The sequence below is a fragment of the Pantherophis guttatus genome, chromosome 1 (assembly GCF_059756535.1).
Source record: "Pantherophis guttatus breed Tessera chromosome 1, ASM5975653v1, whole genome shotgun sequence".
NCBI lineage: Eukaryota > Metazoa > Chordata > Lepidosauria > Squamata > Colubridae > Pantherophis > Pantherophis guttatus.
This window is the reverse complement of record NC_142063.1, coordinates 213,376,170-213,393,732: the sequence shown is the minus strand read 5'-3', so window position 1 is coordinate 213,393,732 and position 17,563 is coordinate 213,376,170. Positions and strand designations below refer to the sequence as shown.

The following is a 17,563-nucleotide window of genomic DNA, read 5'->3' as shown; positions in this document are numbered from 1 at the left end:
ATATACCAATCTCTGTCACTTGGTCAATTGACCATCCGACCGATCGATCAAATGGGTCCACAGTTGAGTAATAGTAGTTTGAACTTGCAATGGATGTTAAAACAAATCTCTAACGTTGAAAACTGGAGAATGGTTCGTTGGGTGGACTGTGTTTCAAGCTTCTGGTTGCAATGTTGCTCAAACAGAAGTGGCTGCGGCTGTTACAGTTTTGTGGCGCAGTACCTGCCTGTATCAAGTTTATCATATGTGAACATCACAGAAATTTGAGTAATCCTATTTTCTGAACTTCATTAAATTTTTAGTCATTGCCGCTTAGAATCCTCTTTTTCTTCTATCCCTCTTCCCCCAAAATAGCATTTTTTTTTTCATTCTTAATTCCCAAACCCCTCTGGCCTCAAATGTTGCCTGTTGTTCATGCCATCAATCCTGGAGCCTCTTGGCTCTATAAATGTATGGATCAGAAGTGGTGACTTAGTGCAGAGGGGAAAGGCACTCTTCACATGAGCAAAGCTGCTGTTGCTTCTTAGTCAGAGATCTGAAAGGACGCTTTAAGGTTGCAGAACAGGTTCCAAGATTGAGTCGCTGGCAGAAGTCAAGCCTTAGGTACAGTTTGGGCAAGGAGATGAAAGATGACATTACAGATACCCATTTGCCTACAGCCAAGCTGTGATTGGCCCACTTCCAGCTCCTTTGGTTTGAAGGCTGGGTGGCAGTCAATCTTTTTTTTCCCTCTTGTAAATAAAAGTGGGGATTAATGCTTAGCACTTAAAGGGAGATGCACATGCAAATCTTCCTTTATTATCAGTTTTTATGAAGAGCAACATATCCTGATTGTGCTGTCTAACTCCTTTTTTAAAGGAGAATTGAAGGCATGACAAAGGTAGCAGGTATTGCCTGTCTCCTTTGCTATTTCTTAATTTCATTTCCTGCATTGTACTTAAATAAAAACTTAAAGGGGTGCCCAGAGAAACATTTAGATTTCTTTTGTCTTCTCTAAGATAGCTCAGAAGAAAAATGACTGGTTGCCTAATTTGGGTCTGTGTTTGTCAGTCAACTAAGTTATTTTGATATATTTTCCTTCCTTTATGTTGTCAACAGCTGATTATAAGGAGAGCTTCAACACCATAAATAATATTGAAGAGATAGCCTATAATGCCATCTCCTTCACTTGGGACATTAATGATGAAGCAAAGGTAAGTGCCAGGGCTCTTCCTTCATGACCCTTCTGAGTATTAATGAAAGAAAGGGAAAGCTTAGGTTGAGAACCAGTTATGTCTAGTAGGTATGGCACCAGGCTAGAAACAAGGAGACTGTGAGTTCTAGTCTCGCCTTAGGCATGAAAGCCGGCTGGTGATTTTGGGCCAGTCTCTCTCTCTCTCTCTCTCTCTTAGCCTATGACATCAGGCTTGGGTTGCAGGCTGGTTGGCCAATTCCTGTCCCTATCAATGAATCAATAGTTGGTTGGTCCAAAAAACCAGCACTGACATAGGTAAGAAGCTCTCTTGTGGAAAACACTAGGAAGAAAACAAAAATTAAGCTCGTAGCTCTCTTAATAACAAACTATGATGAAATAGTTTACTCAAGGCTCCAAACTTGATTGCACAAAATATGACTTCAGTAACTGAGTGGTCAATGCCTGGAATCCATTACCTGACTCTGTAGTTTCTTCCCCAAACCCCCAAAACTTTAACCTTAGACTGTCTACTGTTGACCTCACCCCATTCCTAAGAGGTTTGTAAGGGGCATGCATAAGTGCACCAGCGTGCCTACTGTCCCTGTCCTAATTTTCCTTTTTACTTACTATTTTCATGTATTCAAATTAGGTTTATACTTTTACTTGTTATCTTATATATGATTGACTAAATAAATAAATAAATAAATAAATAATTGCCAAAAGCTTTTTGGGAAAATAAAGTTTGAAGCTGATGAAAGCGTCACAGCTTGGATTATGAAATGGCACGAAGCCCGAAAAGGTGACCCTTTTCTGACTATTTTTTCCCCCTTGCCTCTGGATTTAGTCTGATCAAAAAAGTGTGAATGAACAGGAGTCAGAAAGTGCACTAGGCCTTTTCGGTATTCTTCCAGCAGAAGAAAAGGCGGTTGGTTCAGCATCTGAGACTGCTTCTCTTATTCAAACACATAGCTTTCAGTCATCTCAGTTTAAACAGAGGTGTGTTTGCAGGCTGGAACTTGTAGTCCTCTGCAAACAGTCCATCTCCTCCACCAAGTGTCCTTGCATGTCAATCGAATGGAGTCATCTCTCATTTTCCATTTGCTCTGTGGATATCACTAGATAGACTTATGGTGATGTCACCTATGGAACTTTCCTTGTGTTTCTGTATGGAGCTTTCAGAGAATGATGGGCAACCTTATTTGCCACTCAGAGTCTCCTTGAACAGGTGGCATATAAATTTAATAAATATAAATAAATACACAAGTAAATCTCATATTTATTAGATGTTCAAAAGGGAAGCAAAATTTGATCAATGAACAATAACCAAAATTGTGTTATCAAAGGGTTTTTCAAGCCATCGGTTTGATCTCGATTGGTTCTTGGTTGGTTCGAAATATTCTCAACTTTGGAAAAAAAAGATATTCAGAATTATTTGAAATATTAAAAGAATTCTCAAATGATTCTGAAATAATTTAAGTCTTAGATGCAGCAGTGACCCAGGTCTCTTCTATCAGTGTTCTTAACTGGTACCTGTCCAGGTGCATTAGTCTCAAATTCCCATAAACATTAACCAATATAGTCAAAGATCTTTGTTCGTTTTGGCTGAATAGGTGAGTTGAAGACCAATGTATGTAAGAATGAATTCGGGTAGAAAAGGCTGGTCCAATGGATAATCTGCTATGAGTCATATAAAGAGCAAATATAGATCATGGAAAAGGCAGCAATGGAAAGGATCTTTTTACCAGGAATCCCCTTGGAGCTAATAGAATCTTGATCTGATAGAGGACTTAATTGCGATGGGGAACTAAATGTGTGTCTATTTAGTTTTTTTAAAAAAAATACTCTTTATATTAATAAACCTCTGGATTTGCCACTGGATTTCAAGAGCACTGCTTTCCTTCCTGTAGAATTTAGGGCTGGGTTATTTTCAAGGTCTGCCTCTTGCTAGAGGAACCTTGCAGGAAGAACGTGTCTTGCATGTGTATCCCTCTATTTAGGAGAAATAAGTACAAAAAATAGCATCCTGAATATGACCAGTATGCTAAGACTTTCAGGCTAGTAATTCTAGCCTCCTTGTGTGTATATTTTTATGTGTACATATAGGGGAATATGGAGACAGCCTTGAGGAAGGATATGTTAAGTAAACATCAATTTTTAGCCCTGATGTGATAAAGAAACATATGATAATCCTGACTTGATTCTGTTTAGTAACAGAGAGAAACTCTGACAGGTTTTCAAGATTCTCTTGCTATTATATCCTAGACCTAGAGTATAAATAGAGTTCCAGAATACCTTGCATTTCCTGTTCCCTCAGCTGCAGTACCTGTAACAGGTGTACAAAAAAGGACTGCAACATTTCAGAATATGGTTTCCATAGCAGTTTTAAACTGCATTCAGACCAAGAGTTATTTGTTGAAGAATTGAACATCACTGGAACGCCATGTACACAAACCTTAGCATTGATGGCAGTATTGTATATATAACTCAGAGGATAATATTCTTCATAGTTAATCAGAAGGAAGTCCTGTTTTCAGTAGGATCTGTTCTCAACTAACAGTTCTTAGGACTGCAATGTCAGTCTTTCTAAAGCAGGGGTGTCAAACTGAATTTCTTTGAGGGCATTGTAGTTGTCCTCCATGGGCTTCCCGTGCCCCGCTTCGGGTGGCAGAGTGCTTCAGGACGCTGTCCAGGCCAAAAACGGGGTGCGAGGGAGGCAGAGGCACTGTGGGCTGGTCCTTGGCTATTTCCAGGCTGGTCCCGCAGGCCAGATCTAAGCACCCCGCAGGCCTGGATCCAGCCCGTGGGCCTTGAGTTTGACACCCCTGTTCTAGAGAGTTATCATAATATGTTAACCATAATCTGAAACCTGGATTAAAATCTCTGTTTAGCTCTGAATAATTCACTTTCTTGGTGTGTTGAACCACTTTCTCTCAACCTGTTTGCTTCATCTCTGCACGTACCACTTGCCTTTTGCCTTTCTAAGTGTCATTTAATAGATGGGTATACTTCCAAACAAAGCCGTAGGCTGTTGCCACGCACTATATTTATTTTGCAAAATCTAGGGGCTTCCTAGGCCTTTATATAAATAAACATAATGTCTAAAGTACCGGGCTAGAAAATGAGAGACCATGAGTTCCAGTCCCGCCGTAGCCATGAAAGCCAGCTGGGTGACCTTGGGCCAATCACCCTCTCTCAGCCCAACCCACCTCACAGGGTTGTTGTGGGAAAAATTGGAGGAGGAAGGTGTGTTGGATATGTTTGCCACCTTGTGTTGTTAGTAAAAAATAGTAAAGGCAAGATACAAATAAATAAAAAATGAATTAAAATGACTTACATGTAAAAAAGTTGGGTGAGGCAGAAAACTGAGCAATGTATTCCTTAAACAGTCAAGCAAGGACATAAGGAAAGCGTCTGTTGAGTATGTTTCCTGCCCCCCCTCCCCCACTTTGAATGCTTCAAAAAACATGAGAATCACAAGATTGTTGCCCTTTTCTTAGCTGCACCTGACAGATGATCTGGGCAAATGTTCAGAAGAGAGGAAATGGAAGTCTTTCACAGTTGAATTTGGCAGGGGACTCTTTAAGGAAGGATTTGTGGGCAGAGGAGGAGGTGATTAGGGGATGGGCATGAAGCGGTTCCAAATCTTTATTGCTAAATAAATATTCCCTCCTCATCAGGTAAAGCCTGATGTGTTTATCCTTCCAGTACGTCAGCATATGCTGATGCTTAAAATGGCAGATCTCAAACGCCAAGGTTTCCTGCATGGCAATCTCTTATACATGGTATTAATCTTTATTGCACTATTTTTTAAACTGAACTACTTTTTTTAGGGTTAATTGAAATCCAAGTTCTTTCAACTTGGAGCTCAAGTTGAAAGAACCATCTATTTGTTCATTTCTGCATCATGCAAATTCACCTGGTGCGTCTCTTAAATAATCCTTGAGAACGGGTAGAATGAGCCAAAGGCTAGCAAACAAATAATTCATCTTGATAGGTAGCTGCAGGATGTTTGAAAACTTCTAAACGCTGGCAGAATATGTGAGTGCTACACTGTAAGTTGATAGTGGAGGGAGCATGGGCATCGATGACCAAAAATCTACATGTTGTACTGCAATGCTATACATACCTATTCAGTTAAACACCATTGTACATATTATATGGGGCTTATTACCAAATTGGGGGTGGTGGTACAGATTTGCAGGTGGACAGTCTAATCCTAAACTGTGTGTGCACATGAAAGAGAACAATCTGTAACATGGCCAACATCATTCCTGTGTTCTTTTGTTTCATGTCAGCTAGAATGAGAGCTAGCAAGTTGGTGGATAAGGATGAGATGTTGATCTAGAGCCTTTGGGAGAAATGAGAGAGTTTGGGCTCCATGTCATTAAGGTTGCCCCTCATGGTGTCCCAGGATCGATCTGTCAATTGCTTACTACCTGTCAGGTAGCAAGCAATTGACAGAGTCAGGACTACACATTAAATTCTAGTGAAGCTGGTTTATTGCTCATGCCTATACACAAGAATCTAGTCAACGAACGTTCAGCACTAAATTGGCGCTAGTAAGAGTGAATGGAATTCAAGAGGAGTTGGACTTAGAATGCTTGTGTTAACATAATGATTCCAGGCTGATTCCTCTCTTGACTCTGTCCTCAGGCTCTGCCTTTCTTTTTCCTACACTACCAATGAACATATTGGTAGCAATCCTCTCTCCTCAAACATTCTATAGATATATTGATAAAGTTGAGGGACATCATTATACCATCCTAATGTCCTTAGTTGAAGGAATTAAAATAGCTGTTTGTTATAGTGAAATGGGTATATTGGAGTTTTATATACATAGGTTGGCCTAATTGTGAAGACTCGTAGGAGCAGTCCATTGCTTCCTTTTTAGAGAAGTATGACCTTTACTTCAGAAAAGTATGATGTTATTGGATATCTTTTCCCACTTTCTGTTCCCTGATTTTGCAGAAAGTATCAATAATCCTTGGCTCTATTTTCTGGCTGGGAATGATAAGAATTGGGGTTGAGTAATATTGGGGTCAAAGTGTTAGGAAAGGCTGCTGCAGAACAATAATGAATATTCCCCTTTTCTATGTCAACAGGCCCAAGTTTTTTTTTTAAAGGATTCTAATTGAGTTTGATCGTATAATATTATCAAATATCAGGAAGCAAAAACAGATTTCCCATAACTATTTTGGATTGCTGTGTTTCTTATTTAATCTCTTCCTCCTCCTTCAGAGAGAACAGATTTGACAGTGATTCTTGATCAGATTACTTGCAGACAGAGCAGCAATTCTTTCTTAGCACTCTGATCTTATCAGGAAGAGATCTAGCCAATTTCCACTATTTTCATTACATGGTTCATTTGACTGCTCCATTTATTTATTTTTAATTACCAGACAAAGACTTTTATGTGGTGCTGTGCACAGGGAAAGTAGAGACAAAAGCTGAGTTTAAGTGAGGTCCTTACTATATTTCTTGTGTGGTAAATCATGATAACAAGTTTTGCATGAAGGATACTGAATTATGAATTGGCTGCAGAACCATCATTTAATTTGGAGAAACTTCATTTAACACTGTTAACTTGGATTGGTCCAAATGTGTGGCAGGCATGAATTCAATGATGTTTTGGAGATGAGTGGAAGAACTGGCTAAGAACCGGCTAAGCAGTCCTTTGAGATTAGTTTGACTTCCATATAGACACTTGGCAACCATCTGGAAATGGTTTCTCATTGCCTCCTTCTGAGGTGTTTATTTCAGACTTCTCAACTTAACCCTAATGATCTCCCACCCAACTACTAAGAAAGTTATACCCCACTTTGCCTTTTCAAGATTAGTCAAAGTCAACTAGGTAACATGTGCTAAAAATGGAGAACAGAAGGGAAACAGATATAATATGAATTAGTTAGAAAGGAAGGTTGAAGGACTTACTGAGAATAAAAAGAAATTAAGAAAGATACATGACAGTCCATAGGGTAGCTTACTTCAAGACGGTATCCTTCTGTGAGATAGCCAGCACCAAGTTAGGAAAAGCAATTGTGTAAAAATAAATACAAATGTATTTATAGCTTGGTTCTTAAAGTAGTATACAATATTGATGGTTTTCACTCTCCTTTTCCTCCTCAACTGTTCCCACTTTCCTCATTACAAGGTTTGTATTTCATGGCCATTTGGCATCTTACAGCAGTTTATTGCTTCATCATTTTGCAGTGGGTTTGAAAACAAGCACACAGTACTGTACAATCATTTTTCTAAACATAGTTCAAGGTTTCCAAATAATTAGCCTTAGGGGTATTTTGTGGCAATAAGCCTCTAAAAATGTATTGAGCAAAAGCTAGGTTGTCTTTCTCCTTGAAATGATGAATTCTTGAATGGTGGGCTCTTTAGCTTTGTTAGCTTCTTTGCAAAGTTACGAGTTAGGGTTAGGGTTAGGGTTAGAGAGAGAAAAGTGTTGGACTATGTGCCATCACATCTGTTTATATCTATCTAATAAGAGAAATGAAGCTATTACTCCCAATTATTATTATCATCAGTTTATCGCCATCTATTGAAGATGTGAGTTCTTTTGCCCAGAGAGAGAGTGTGCACATCAAAAGACCCTTTCCTGGAAAAGACCATCACACCTGCTGAAAACACAGACTGGGAAATTCTATATCGTGGGGTGCTGCAAATGGCCATAAATGCAGGCAGTTGCAGAGTGCCCAAAATGCAGTCACATGATGGGGGGGGGGCGCGACTGAGACATGAATTTAAATTTGGGTTATAATTAGCTTTTTCAGAGTCCATTATAACTTTGAACATCTGCAAGTTGAGAACTATTTATATAAGCCAAATTCCATTTCTTAGTGCAAAGCTTATAAGGGGAATACCCGCCCCCTCAAACCATGTTAAATAGTGATTATATCATGAAGAGAGCCAATCTAGAGTAGTAGTAAAAATATCAGGCTAGAGATTTGGAGTTCTACTCCTGCCTTAGTCACAAATCCAGCTGGGTGACCTTGGGTCAGATACTCTCCCTGATCCTAGGCAGAATAAGGTCATGACAAATCACTTGTGAAAATCTTGCCAAGAGAACTGCAGGGACTAGTTTAGGCAGTTGCCAGAGTCAACACTGACTCAAAGGCAATCCCCATGCAAAGGAGAAGAAAATAGAAAAGAAAGAAAGAAAGAAAGAGAAAGAAAGAAAGAGGAAAAAAGGGAAAAAAAGGAAGAAGAGGAAATAGGAAGAAAGAAAAGAAAGAGAAAAAGAAAGAAAGAAAAAGAAAGAAAGAAAAAGAAAGAAAGAACTCTGAATAGTAATTAAAATGAACTCCACATAACAAAACCCAATCCCTAGTTAATAGAAAGAATGATCACTATAGTAAGTTCAAATACCTACATGGAATTCCTACACCATCATTAAATTTATCCTATAACAGGATACCATATCATCTTATTTTTTGAATCTAAATCCTTTTCAAAAATAGATATTATTAATATCTTGGACCCATTCCTTAAAATAAGGAAGGTGACTTTCTTTTCTAGCTACATAGAATTATCCTCTTTGTCCTACCCCAGACTTAAAAGAGTCAAAGTCTGCATGAGATGACAAAATGCACAATTTAGGAATGTAGTTCAATATCATATTGAAATCCTTAAATACAATATTTCTTTCCAAAGTTATATTATTATATGTATTAATTTGAAACCAAAACAAAGCTGTAACAAAACAAGACCAAATCATGTGAGTTAAAAGAACGTTCAAATTTCTTACATCGACAACCTAAGACAGTTATCGACCATTCCTTTCTAATCATTTTAAAATAATATTTTAAACTTAATTTTTAAATCATGGGGAATGTATTTCACATTTTTTAACATGTGGTAGAGGGACTTACTAGTTCTGGCAATTGATAGAATTAGGCATCATCATCCACAAATCTTATCCTCACTGTTAGTGTTTCTCTCTTGCTTATCGTGGTATTCTTAAACCAGTTACTTCAGAATGGACAAAGTATGGCAGATTGGACAAAGCCAGGCAATAGATTGGCTGGCTGGTGAATTTTGGGAATTGAAGTCCACATTCTTAAAGTTGCCAAGGTTGGAAAAACCAGAAGTAGGGAAAGAGGAGACCAAGGACTCTGAGTCAGGGCAACACATTTTTTTTATTTCCTGCAGCCCAGAAGAAACTTATCTTGGGTTGGCACAGAGACTCAATACTGTGTGAGAGAGAGCAGGAAGAAAGGGAAGGAACTCCTGTTTAAGAGGCAATGTAGCCCAATATGGAAAAATTTCTTATTCTTCATCCCTCCTTCCCAGTAGTTGATCTATCACTGTAAGCTTAAAAATGAAATTAAATGGATCTGGCTTGTATTACCAATTACCAATGGGGCTGAAGTGTCCTTCCAGGCCCATGCCTGTGTGCAAAGGCTTCCAGAATCACATGGGCATCCAGAAAGCATGTGTGAACTGCTAAGAGGCTAGAAATAGCTCAGGCTTCCATATCTTCATGGCCAGTGTCATTGATCTTATACAGATGACTTGCTGTGTTAGGGATGAATGCATTATCCAGACAAATGGCTTTAGTGGATTATTTGCATTCTCTATAAAGCTGATTGAGGAGTCACCTAAAATGGCTGGAAGAGTCTGCAACCACAGATCTTATTTTGCTTGTCATCCCAGCCTTAAGTTTATCTGTTACATCTGGTAACAGGTAGTGTTTTATAATTTCCTACAATTTTTCTTATCGACGCAATGTTGAGTCCCTAGAGGTACATTCAGAGGAACCAAAGGACATGTCATGGCCCAGTGGATTGGCCAGATGACATCTTTGTTGGGCTCTTGAGTATAAGATTTTGGCAACTGTCCAGGGCTACCAAGTCATTCTCCTGGTCCTGACTAGAAGAGTTCAAGTACCATCCTGTGGCACAATGGTCACATATATATAATAGGTAAGTCCTCAACTTATGGCCATAATTGAGCCCAAAATTTAGGTTGCTATGTAAGACATTTGTTAAGTGAGTTTTTCCTCATTTTACGACCCTTCTTGCCACAGTTGTTAAGTGAATCACTGCAGTTGTTAAGTTAGTAACACAGTTGTTAAGTGAATCTGGCTTCCCTACTGGTTGTGCTTGTCAAGAAGGTTGAAAAGGTTATCACATGAACCCAGAACACTTCAACCATCATTAATATGAGTTAGTTGCCAAGTGTCTGAATTTGATCATGTGACCATGGGGAACGCTGCAATGGCCACGTGTGAAAAGCAATGGCATTGTAATTTCGGACAGTCATTAAATAAACTGTTGTAATGTTAGAACTACCTGTACATGTGGATGCATTCATGGGAAAGCTCCAACCAGCCTGTGGCAAAGGATGGGTAACTCCCTCTGTGTCAAAAGCTGCAAGTTCTGACTAGTCGGCAGGCTGGATGAGATCTTCTCCAGGGATGTGGTGACATCATCAAATAAAGTGTGCCTAATATTTTCTTTTTATCATTGTGACTACTGAAAGGTAGAAATTGGACCAATTAATCTCTCAGAGGACTTCTGCTTCAATTTTCATTTGTATTCGACTTTAACTCAAAAATTGTACTGATAAAATTTAGCTATTTTGCTGATCAATGTAACAGAGTTTGGGAGTTTTTTATTAAACGGAGGGTTTGACGCAGTGTAACTTCTCAGAGGTTTTTTGTTTTCATTCCAGCCCTGACCTTGGCACCAAAGAGAAAAAAAAAAAGTGCTGTCAAAATATGGCCATTTTGAGGATAGATTTCAGCAGTGCAGTCTCCAGAGAAACAGATAGGATGCTGGGAGCAGTTTCAGGCTTCCCCTCTGTGTTATAGAAGCATTTAGAATCACGTAGGATTCTCTTAAAAGTAAAAATGGAGGAAAGCAGTTCAATTATTACAATTAATATTAATGCATCCCTTTAGATTATGAGGTCACTTACAACTGTAAGGATGTTTTTTTCCCCCTCGTGACACACTCAGTCACCTGGACCTTCAAAATAAGGTGTTGCCCCTTTTGTCTGTATAACCAGTTTGGTTAGGCTGAAATTAAATGAGAGACATATGGATGAGTCAGTCACACTTGGCATTTGTGATAATTCAGACTGTAGCACAGGCGTTAGCAGTCTTCTGCACGTTTCCTTGAAAATAAATTCTAATGCGTTCAGTGGAATGTGCTGAGAGTAACTGTGCAGAGGATTGCAACGTCTTGTTCCTTCTTCCTTGTATTTGCAATTCACAGCCTTCTGATCGTTGCTTTGAGTAGGTCATCTTTGTGCATTGTTCCCTCCTTTCCCACTTCCATTTGGGTATGCAGTTTTTAAAAAAGAAGGTAAAGGTTTCCCTGTCCAGTCGTGTCTGACTCTAGGGCATGGTGCCAGTGGTGGGTTTCACTTACCTTTGTTACCGGTTCGCTCTTGCGCGTGCACTCGCTTTGCTCTGGCATGTGCCATTTCTACACATGCGCAGAAGCTTCTGCGCATGCGCAGATCATATTTGATGATGTCCGGGTGGGTGGGTGGAGCCTCCTGCCACCGCCGCTACCGGTTCACCCGAACTGGGGCGAACCAGAATCTACCCACCACTGCATGCTCATCTCTATTCCTTGGCCAAGGCTACTAGTAGTCATTTCCGTGGTCATGTGACCAACATGGTCTGATACCTTCCCACCGAAGTGGTACCTATTGATCTATTCACATTTGCATGCTTGCGAACTGCTAGATGTTAGGCACAGGTTTTATTAGATTGCAATATCTTAATATGTTTTATGGGTAATCTGTTATGGCATTTTCCAGCTAAAGAACAAGTAAAACACATGCAAAGCAGTCTCTTCTTACTTGCCTAGGTTTACAGGTAGAAGACCTAACACAAAAGAAAAATAGGATGATGAGGAAAGAGAATCCCCCCCCCCCCAATTCTGCCATAGTTATAATACATAATCAGCATCCATCTGGAATTAAAATAGTTGAAGAGCCATATCAGCTGACATCTTAGCATTCAATGAAATGACCTGTTATCTTCCCAGTTTCCTCCCTGAAGTACTACTATCTTATGAAATGGCTGCCGCTCTTCAAACTGAACCACTAAAAATCCTTGCTTATCATTGACCTCTCTGTGCTACCCTGTTTCCCCAAAAACAAGACATTTCCTGATAATGAGCGAAGTTGGGTTTTTGAGCGCATGCGCTAAAATAAGCCCCCCTGAAAATAAGCCCTCCCCGAAAACATTTAAATGCATCTGCAGCCATTTCCTCTAGTTTCCTCCACGTACCCCAAAATAATAAGACTTCCCCGAAAATAAGGCTAAGCTTGTTTTGAGGTTCAAAAAAATATAAGACAGGGTCTTATTTTCAGGAAAACACGATACTTTTCTGCTGCTCTGAATCTATCATGCCTTAATAAAAAAGAAAAGTGCCTTATAGGATGCAGTTCTAATTATTTGAGATGACAACCAGTAGGAAACTGACAGCTAACCACAATGTGGTTAATTAGCTAAAGCTAGTTAACATTTAGCTTTCATAGTTTTTGCCATTCTAAGATAATGAAGATATATGAGAAGCTGCGGTTTAACTAGCTAGTAGTCTTTCCTACCCCCACCCCCCTTATAAGGCACTTGTGCATGCTTTAATTCTGCTCTAATTGCAACAATCTCCAGCCAATATAATCTAAAAAATGAACGAGATTTATAACTCCTGCCACCAAAGCCAGGCAACCCAATTCAGTTCAGGTTTACACCAGAGAGAAAGCTTGTTTGAATTCAGCCGAGGTTTAATCTATGGAAAATATATGGCATCGTTTTAATCATAACACATCAAAAGTGTTTACTCAGAAATCAATCTTGGGGAGTTCGGCATGACTTACTGTGTAGGATGTGTGCGTAGGATTATCTGTGTATATAGGCAATCTTAAACGATCGGTTTGCTGAATAAAGCTTGCAACCTTTACTTCAACCAAGAGTGAGAAACAGCCAGGCCCAAGGGATGGATTCTGGCCCAGACTCTCTCATGGGCTGAACTTCATTTAAATTGGGGCAGGAGCCAAGCCCTGCCTCTCAGGAATGAAGTATCAGGGCTTTGAAGCAACTTCCTTCGTTCCTTGAAACAAACCTTGTAGTTCTTCCTTGCCCTGCAGGGAGGAGCACCTTTAAAGGCCAGGTCCAACGCAATTGGCTTCTACTGTCAGAGTCCCTGCTAGACTGAGTGCAAGATCAGCTGTCTGCACCTTCCTCTAGGGATAAAAGACAGGTGTCTGTACCTGGGCTCCCTCTCCCCGGCCCTCCGGCTTGGCCCAGATTGTAAGGAAGACAAGGGAGGGGCCATGCTTCACCCAGAAGTTTCCCATAAACTGTATTCATTCACTCGTTCTCTTTTCATAGATGATAACATTACTCTTAAGAGTGTGGATTATATGAAAAGAATCTTCATAATTAAAGTTTATGTCAACAGATCACGGCATTGGATTGTCAAATATCTTGCAAGCTCCATTTTTTTCATAGGCTGTCCAGCCTTCTTACTGTGAAACTGCTTGCCTGTATCTGGAAGACTCCAAATGAGCTTCCTCACTGTGAACAGCAAACTTTGAGACGTAGTTCCATGGGACTTGCTGGATAGTTTTCTTTTAATCGTATTTCTAAACTTTAATAACTCTTTCAGCTGCTGCCACAAAAAAGAACGCCTTATACAGATTTGATTATATTGGCAAGAGAATATTTCTGGTTGGTTGATTGTCTCTCTCTATATAAATGTATCTATCTGTCATTATCAATCCATCTGTCTAGCTATCTATGTCGTTTACAATGGGGATAAAGCATTTTCCTCAAAGTTAAGTCAAACTTTGACTGAATATGCTTGGTTACTTTTCCTGTAACTTAACAGAAGTGTCCGCAGTTCATTGACTTTTTCTTCAGACTACTTAACCTCTCTGTTAAATCTCTCATTAGCTTCTTTTGTTTTCAGCCTTCACTTTTCCCATCAAATTTCCCTCAAAGTTTCCTGTGCTCCCTTCAAGAACAACCAAGTCAAATAATTTTTGTCTGACAGATCTTTTCATAGTTTAAAAATTTCACTAATTATATTCCTCACAAGCTTTGTAATTGCTAATAGAGCAGTGACTTTACCTTCTGACCAATCCAAATCGACCTTTACAACACAACCGTTTTTAAAGTTCCAGTTTGGATCTTCTTTCTCTAACAATCCTAATTAAGCAGCCATATTGCCACCTGTCTAATGCAGACTAACAAAATTAGATTTTTAGTTTTCCGTCTACATTAAAAATGCATCTAAAAGGTTACTTATGGAATACAGTGATTGTTAATGAATATATTCTTTCAAGTTTTCTTTTGGTTGCTGCTAATTTATTTTTTTTTGGTAGCCTAGATTGTATCAACTGCTCCTAGATCTGCTAAATGTACAAAATATCTCCCATGGGATTATCCACGTTAGATCTGCTGACATGGTATTTTTAGGCAATTGAGGTACAGGAGTATAATTCCCATTTATTAAAACTCATTGAATGAATAATTCTCAGCATTCTTAAGTGTGGGAAAAATATTACAAAGCGAACACACCCACTTACCTAGGCAGACTTATGGCATATTAATTTACCTCTGTGAATTCCTGAATAATGCTCTTGATATTTTTCTCTCGGTGTTACAGGTGCTGTTCTTCCTTTAGGTTTTCACAGAATGCTATGTATCTGTGACTATTTTTTTTTTCTGATAAACCACTGTCCCTGTTTTATATATTGCTATCTTGTGAGAGATGCATTGAAATTTTGTAGATCTATTTTTTTTTTTTTTACTTCAGCTACTTTCTCAAAATTGCTACAGCAACTTTTGGTTGCTGTATATTGACAGGGGAGGGAGCTCCAGAAATTGATCAATCAATCAAATGTGTAATTACAGTCATAAATTGTAATGTAAATTAAAATCATAGTCATAAACCAAGTCATAAATTGAAATCTCAGTAATGTACAGCAGAAGGGCTCATGTTTAGGGAAAGCATTTCTAAAGTTTACATCAAAATTGTGCATAGGTGTTCTCCTTTCAAACTTCTCCACACATTTTTGAGCAGTGAAGTAGTGGTGATGCTGGGGCTTAACTTGGTCAATGTTGGTTTTTTCCCCCTTCTTGAAGAGGAATAGGAATTATTCAATATTTTTTTATGGGAGGATTTACCAAGATCAGTGAGAGTGGCAACCTTTGTTCAGTGCTTATTAGTTGTTCTTAATGCAAAAATGACAGTAGAACATACTGATAGTTTTACCATCTTTTTTGCTTATTTTCTAATATCCTGCTTGACCTCCCCCTCCCCAATGTCCCAAGAGAAAAATAAGAATTCTTCTATTTTCGTGAGGGTGTAATGAGACGAGAAATTTGTGCTCATCTCTCCAGAAAATACTTGCAGGCATCTTGACTATGAGATATTTTGAGCTCTTTATTTTGGTTTTGAAATATAGTATCGCTGGTCACAGTCTGATAAAGTATGCCTTCTCTTTTCTTATTCAGTGAAGGATAATGATGCCTGCGTGTAGCAGTTCTTGTGGGCATGCACTGAGCAATTTTCCAATAATAGATGCCCTGTGGACATCTGAGTTTCCCAAGAATTGTCAGATTTGCCCACACAAGTAGGACCTCAAAATGCATCAGCATGTACACTTGTACATAGTCTCCCCTTTTCTCTTATGATCTGCATTTGACATCCAAATGATAGAAAATGTTTATCAAAACCCACAAGCCAATTTTCATATATCTAAGAATGCGGAATAGTCCTCTAAAACCAGAAAGACTATCATAAGAGGAATCTTGCTGTACAGGCTGAAGGGGTTCAACAACTTCACCAGCTACATGATTCTTCAGCAACTTTTGGGTGGGAAATACCTAACATAGTCACCTAGCTTTCTTTTTTCTTTCAAAACACAGATACAATATTCTCTCCTCACCGAAAAGCATCAATTTTCTTAATTTCTCTTTTTTTAAAAAAAGCTATGAGGCTATTCATGTGACTCAAAATACTCCTATCGTTGCATGTTTTCTTAATCTGATTTTAAAAGTAGAAACTTATTTTAGATAGCTATCTCAAAAGTTGCTGAAACACCTCTCTTATCCTCTCTTTTTGTAAACCACAAAAATGAAAACAGCTTATAGAGTTATCACTACAAAATGTAGCATCTAGTTACATAGTTGGGTTTTATTTGCAGATAAAGGGGAGACCTAAAAGTGATATGTCACTCTGATGTTAACAAGACAGGTGGGTTTGCTTTCAGACCTACTGTGTTTCCCTCAAAATAAGATCGGGTCTTATATTAATTTTGCCCCAAAAGACATATTAAGGCTTATTTTCTTGTTAGATCTTATTTTCGGGAAAATATGGTACTAAATGTATCTGGCTGATTATTTAAACTGGGGCTTATTTTTGGGGTAGGGCTTATATTATGAGAGTCCTGAAAAATCATACTAGAGCATATTTTCTGGTTGGGTCTTATTTTTGGGGAAACACCTTAGTAAGCGAGGAGACTGACACATATTTGGTTGTTTTGAAGTTTGCAACAAGGCCTTTCAGAGGGAGGGAAGGAGGAAAGGTTGCTTTGAGGAACAGATTATAGAATATGGAGCATTCTATTGACTATATGGCTGTCATTGCATTCACACTAGTAATTTATTTTCTTTACAATGCCTTGAGTGATTCAAAACCTTGTCTCCCAGCCCAATTTATTTAAGCTCTAAGAACCTGATATCAATTTTAATATGTGATAATCCCCCAGATATTAGATCTGTTTTGTTTTTTCACTCATGCGCATGTGAATGACTATTGGAAATAAGTTCTCAAGAGGATGTGACTTCTAAGGAAAAATACATGTGCAGAGTTGTTAGATATTATTATTGTGTAGCAGGGTAGTGTAGTTAAAAGTTGATACTGACTTGATAGCACATAATCACTTAATCAGTGGGGTAGTAACAACATGGAACTATACCACCTATAGGGGCGTGATGGCTTAGCAGTTAAAGACACTGAGCTTGTCAGCTGGAAAGCTGGGTTTGAGATCCAAGTGCTATGCAACTGGGTGAGCTCCTATTCTTGCCCCAGCTCCTGCCCACCTAACAATTCAAAAGCATGCAAATGCAAGTAGATTAATAGGTACCACTTTGATGGGACGGTAACAGAGTTCCATGCGCCTTAGCGTATAGTCATGCTGGCCACATGACCATAGAAGCATCTTTAGGCAATGCTGTCTCCCTTAGCTAAGAAATGAAGGTGAACAGTGCCCTCTAGAGTCAGACACCACTGGACAGGTGAAACCTTTACCTTTTCTATACCATATATATTTTTACATTTTTTTTTCATTTGCAATGCAGACTTTTTTAGAGCAGGGATTATTTAAAAAAAATTGGATAAATTCCATTTCCCC

At 38.8% G+C, this 17,563-nt stretch overlaps 1 protein-coding gene across 2 annotated transcripts in view; it reads left to right on the top strand.

Annotated features, from left to right (window-relative positions):
- Positions 1-17,563, top strand: part of GRHL1 (grainyhead like transcription factor 1) — a 58,366-nt gene that overhangs the window by 19,713 nt on the left and 21,090 nt on the right. For both annotated transcript variants that reach the window (XM_034432077.3, XM_034432076.3), the window contains exon 8: positions 1,099-1,193. In XM_034432077.3, the coding sequence (XP_034287968.1) occupies positions 1,099-1,193 (95 nt within the window). The remainder of the gene's footprint in view (positions 1-1,098; positions 1,194-17,563) is intronic.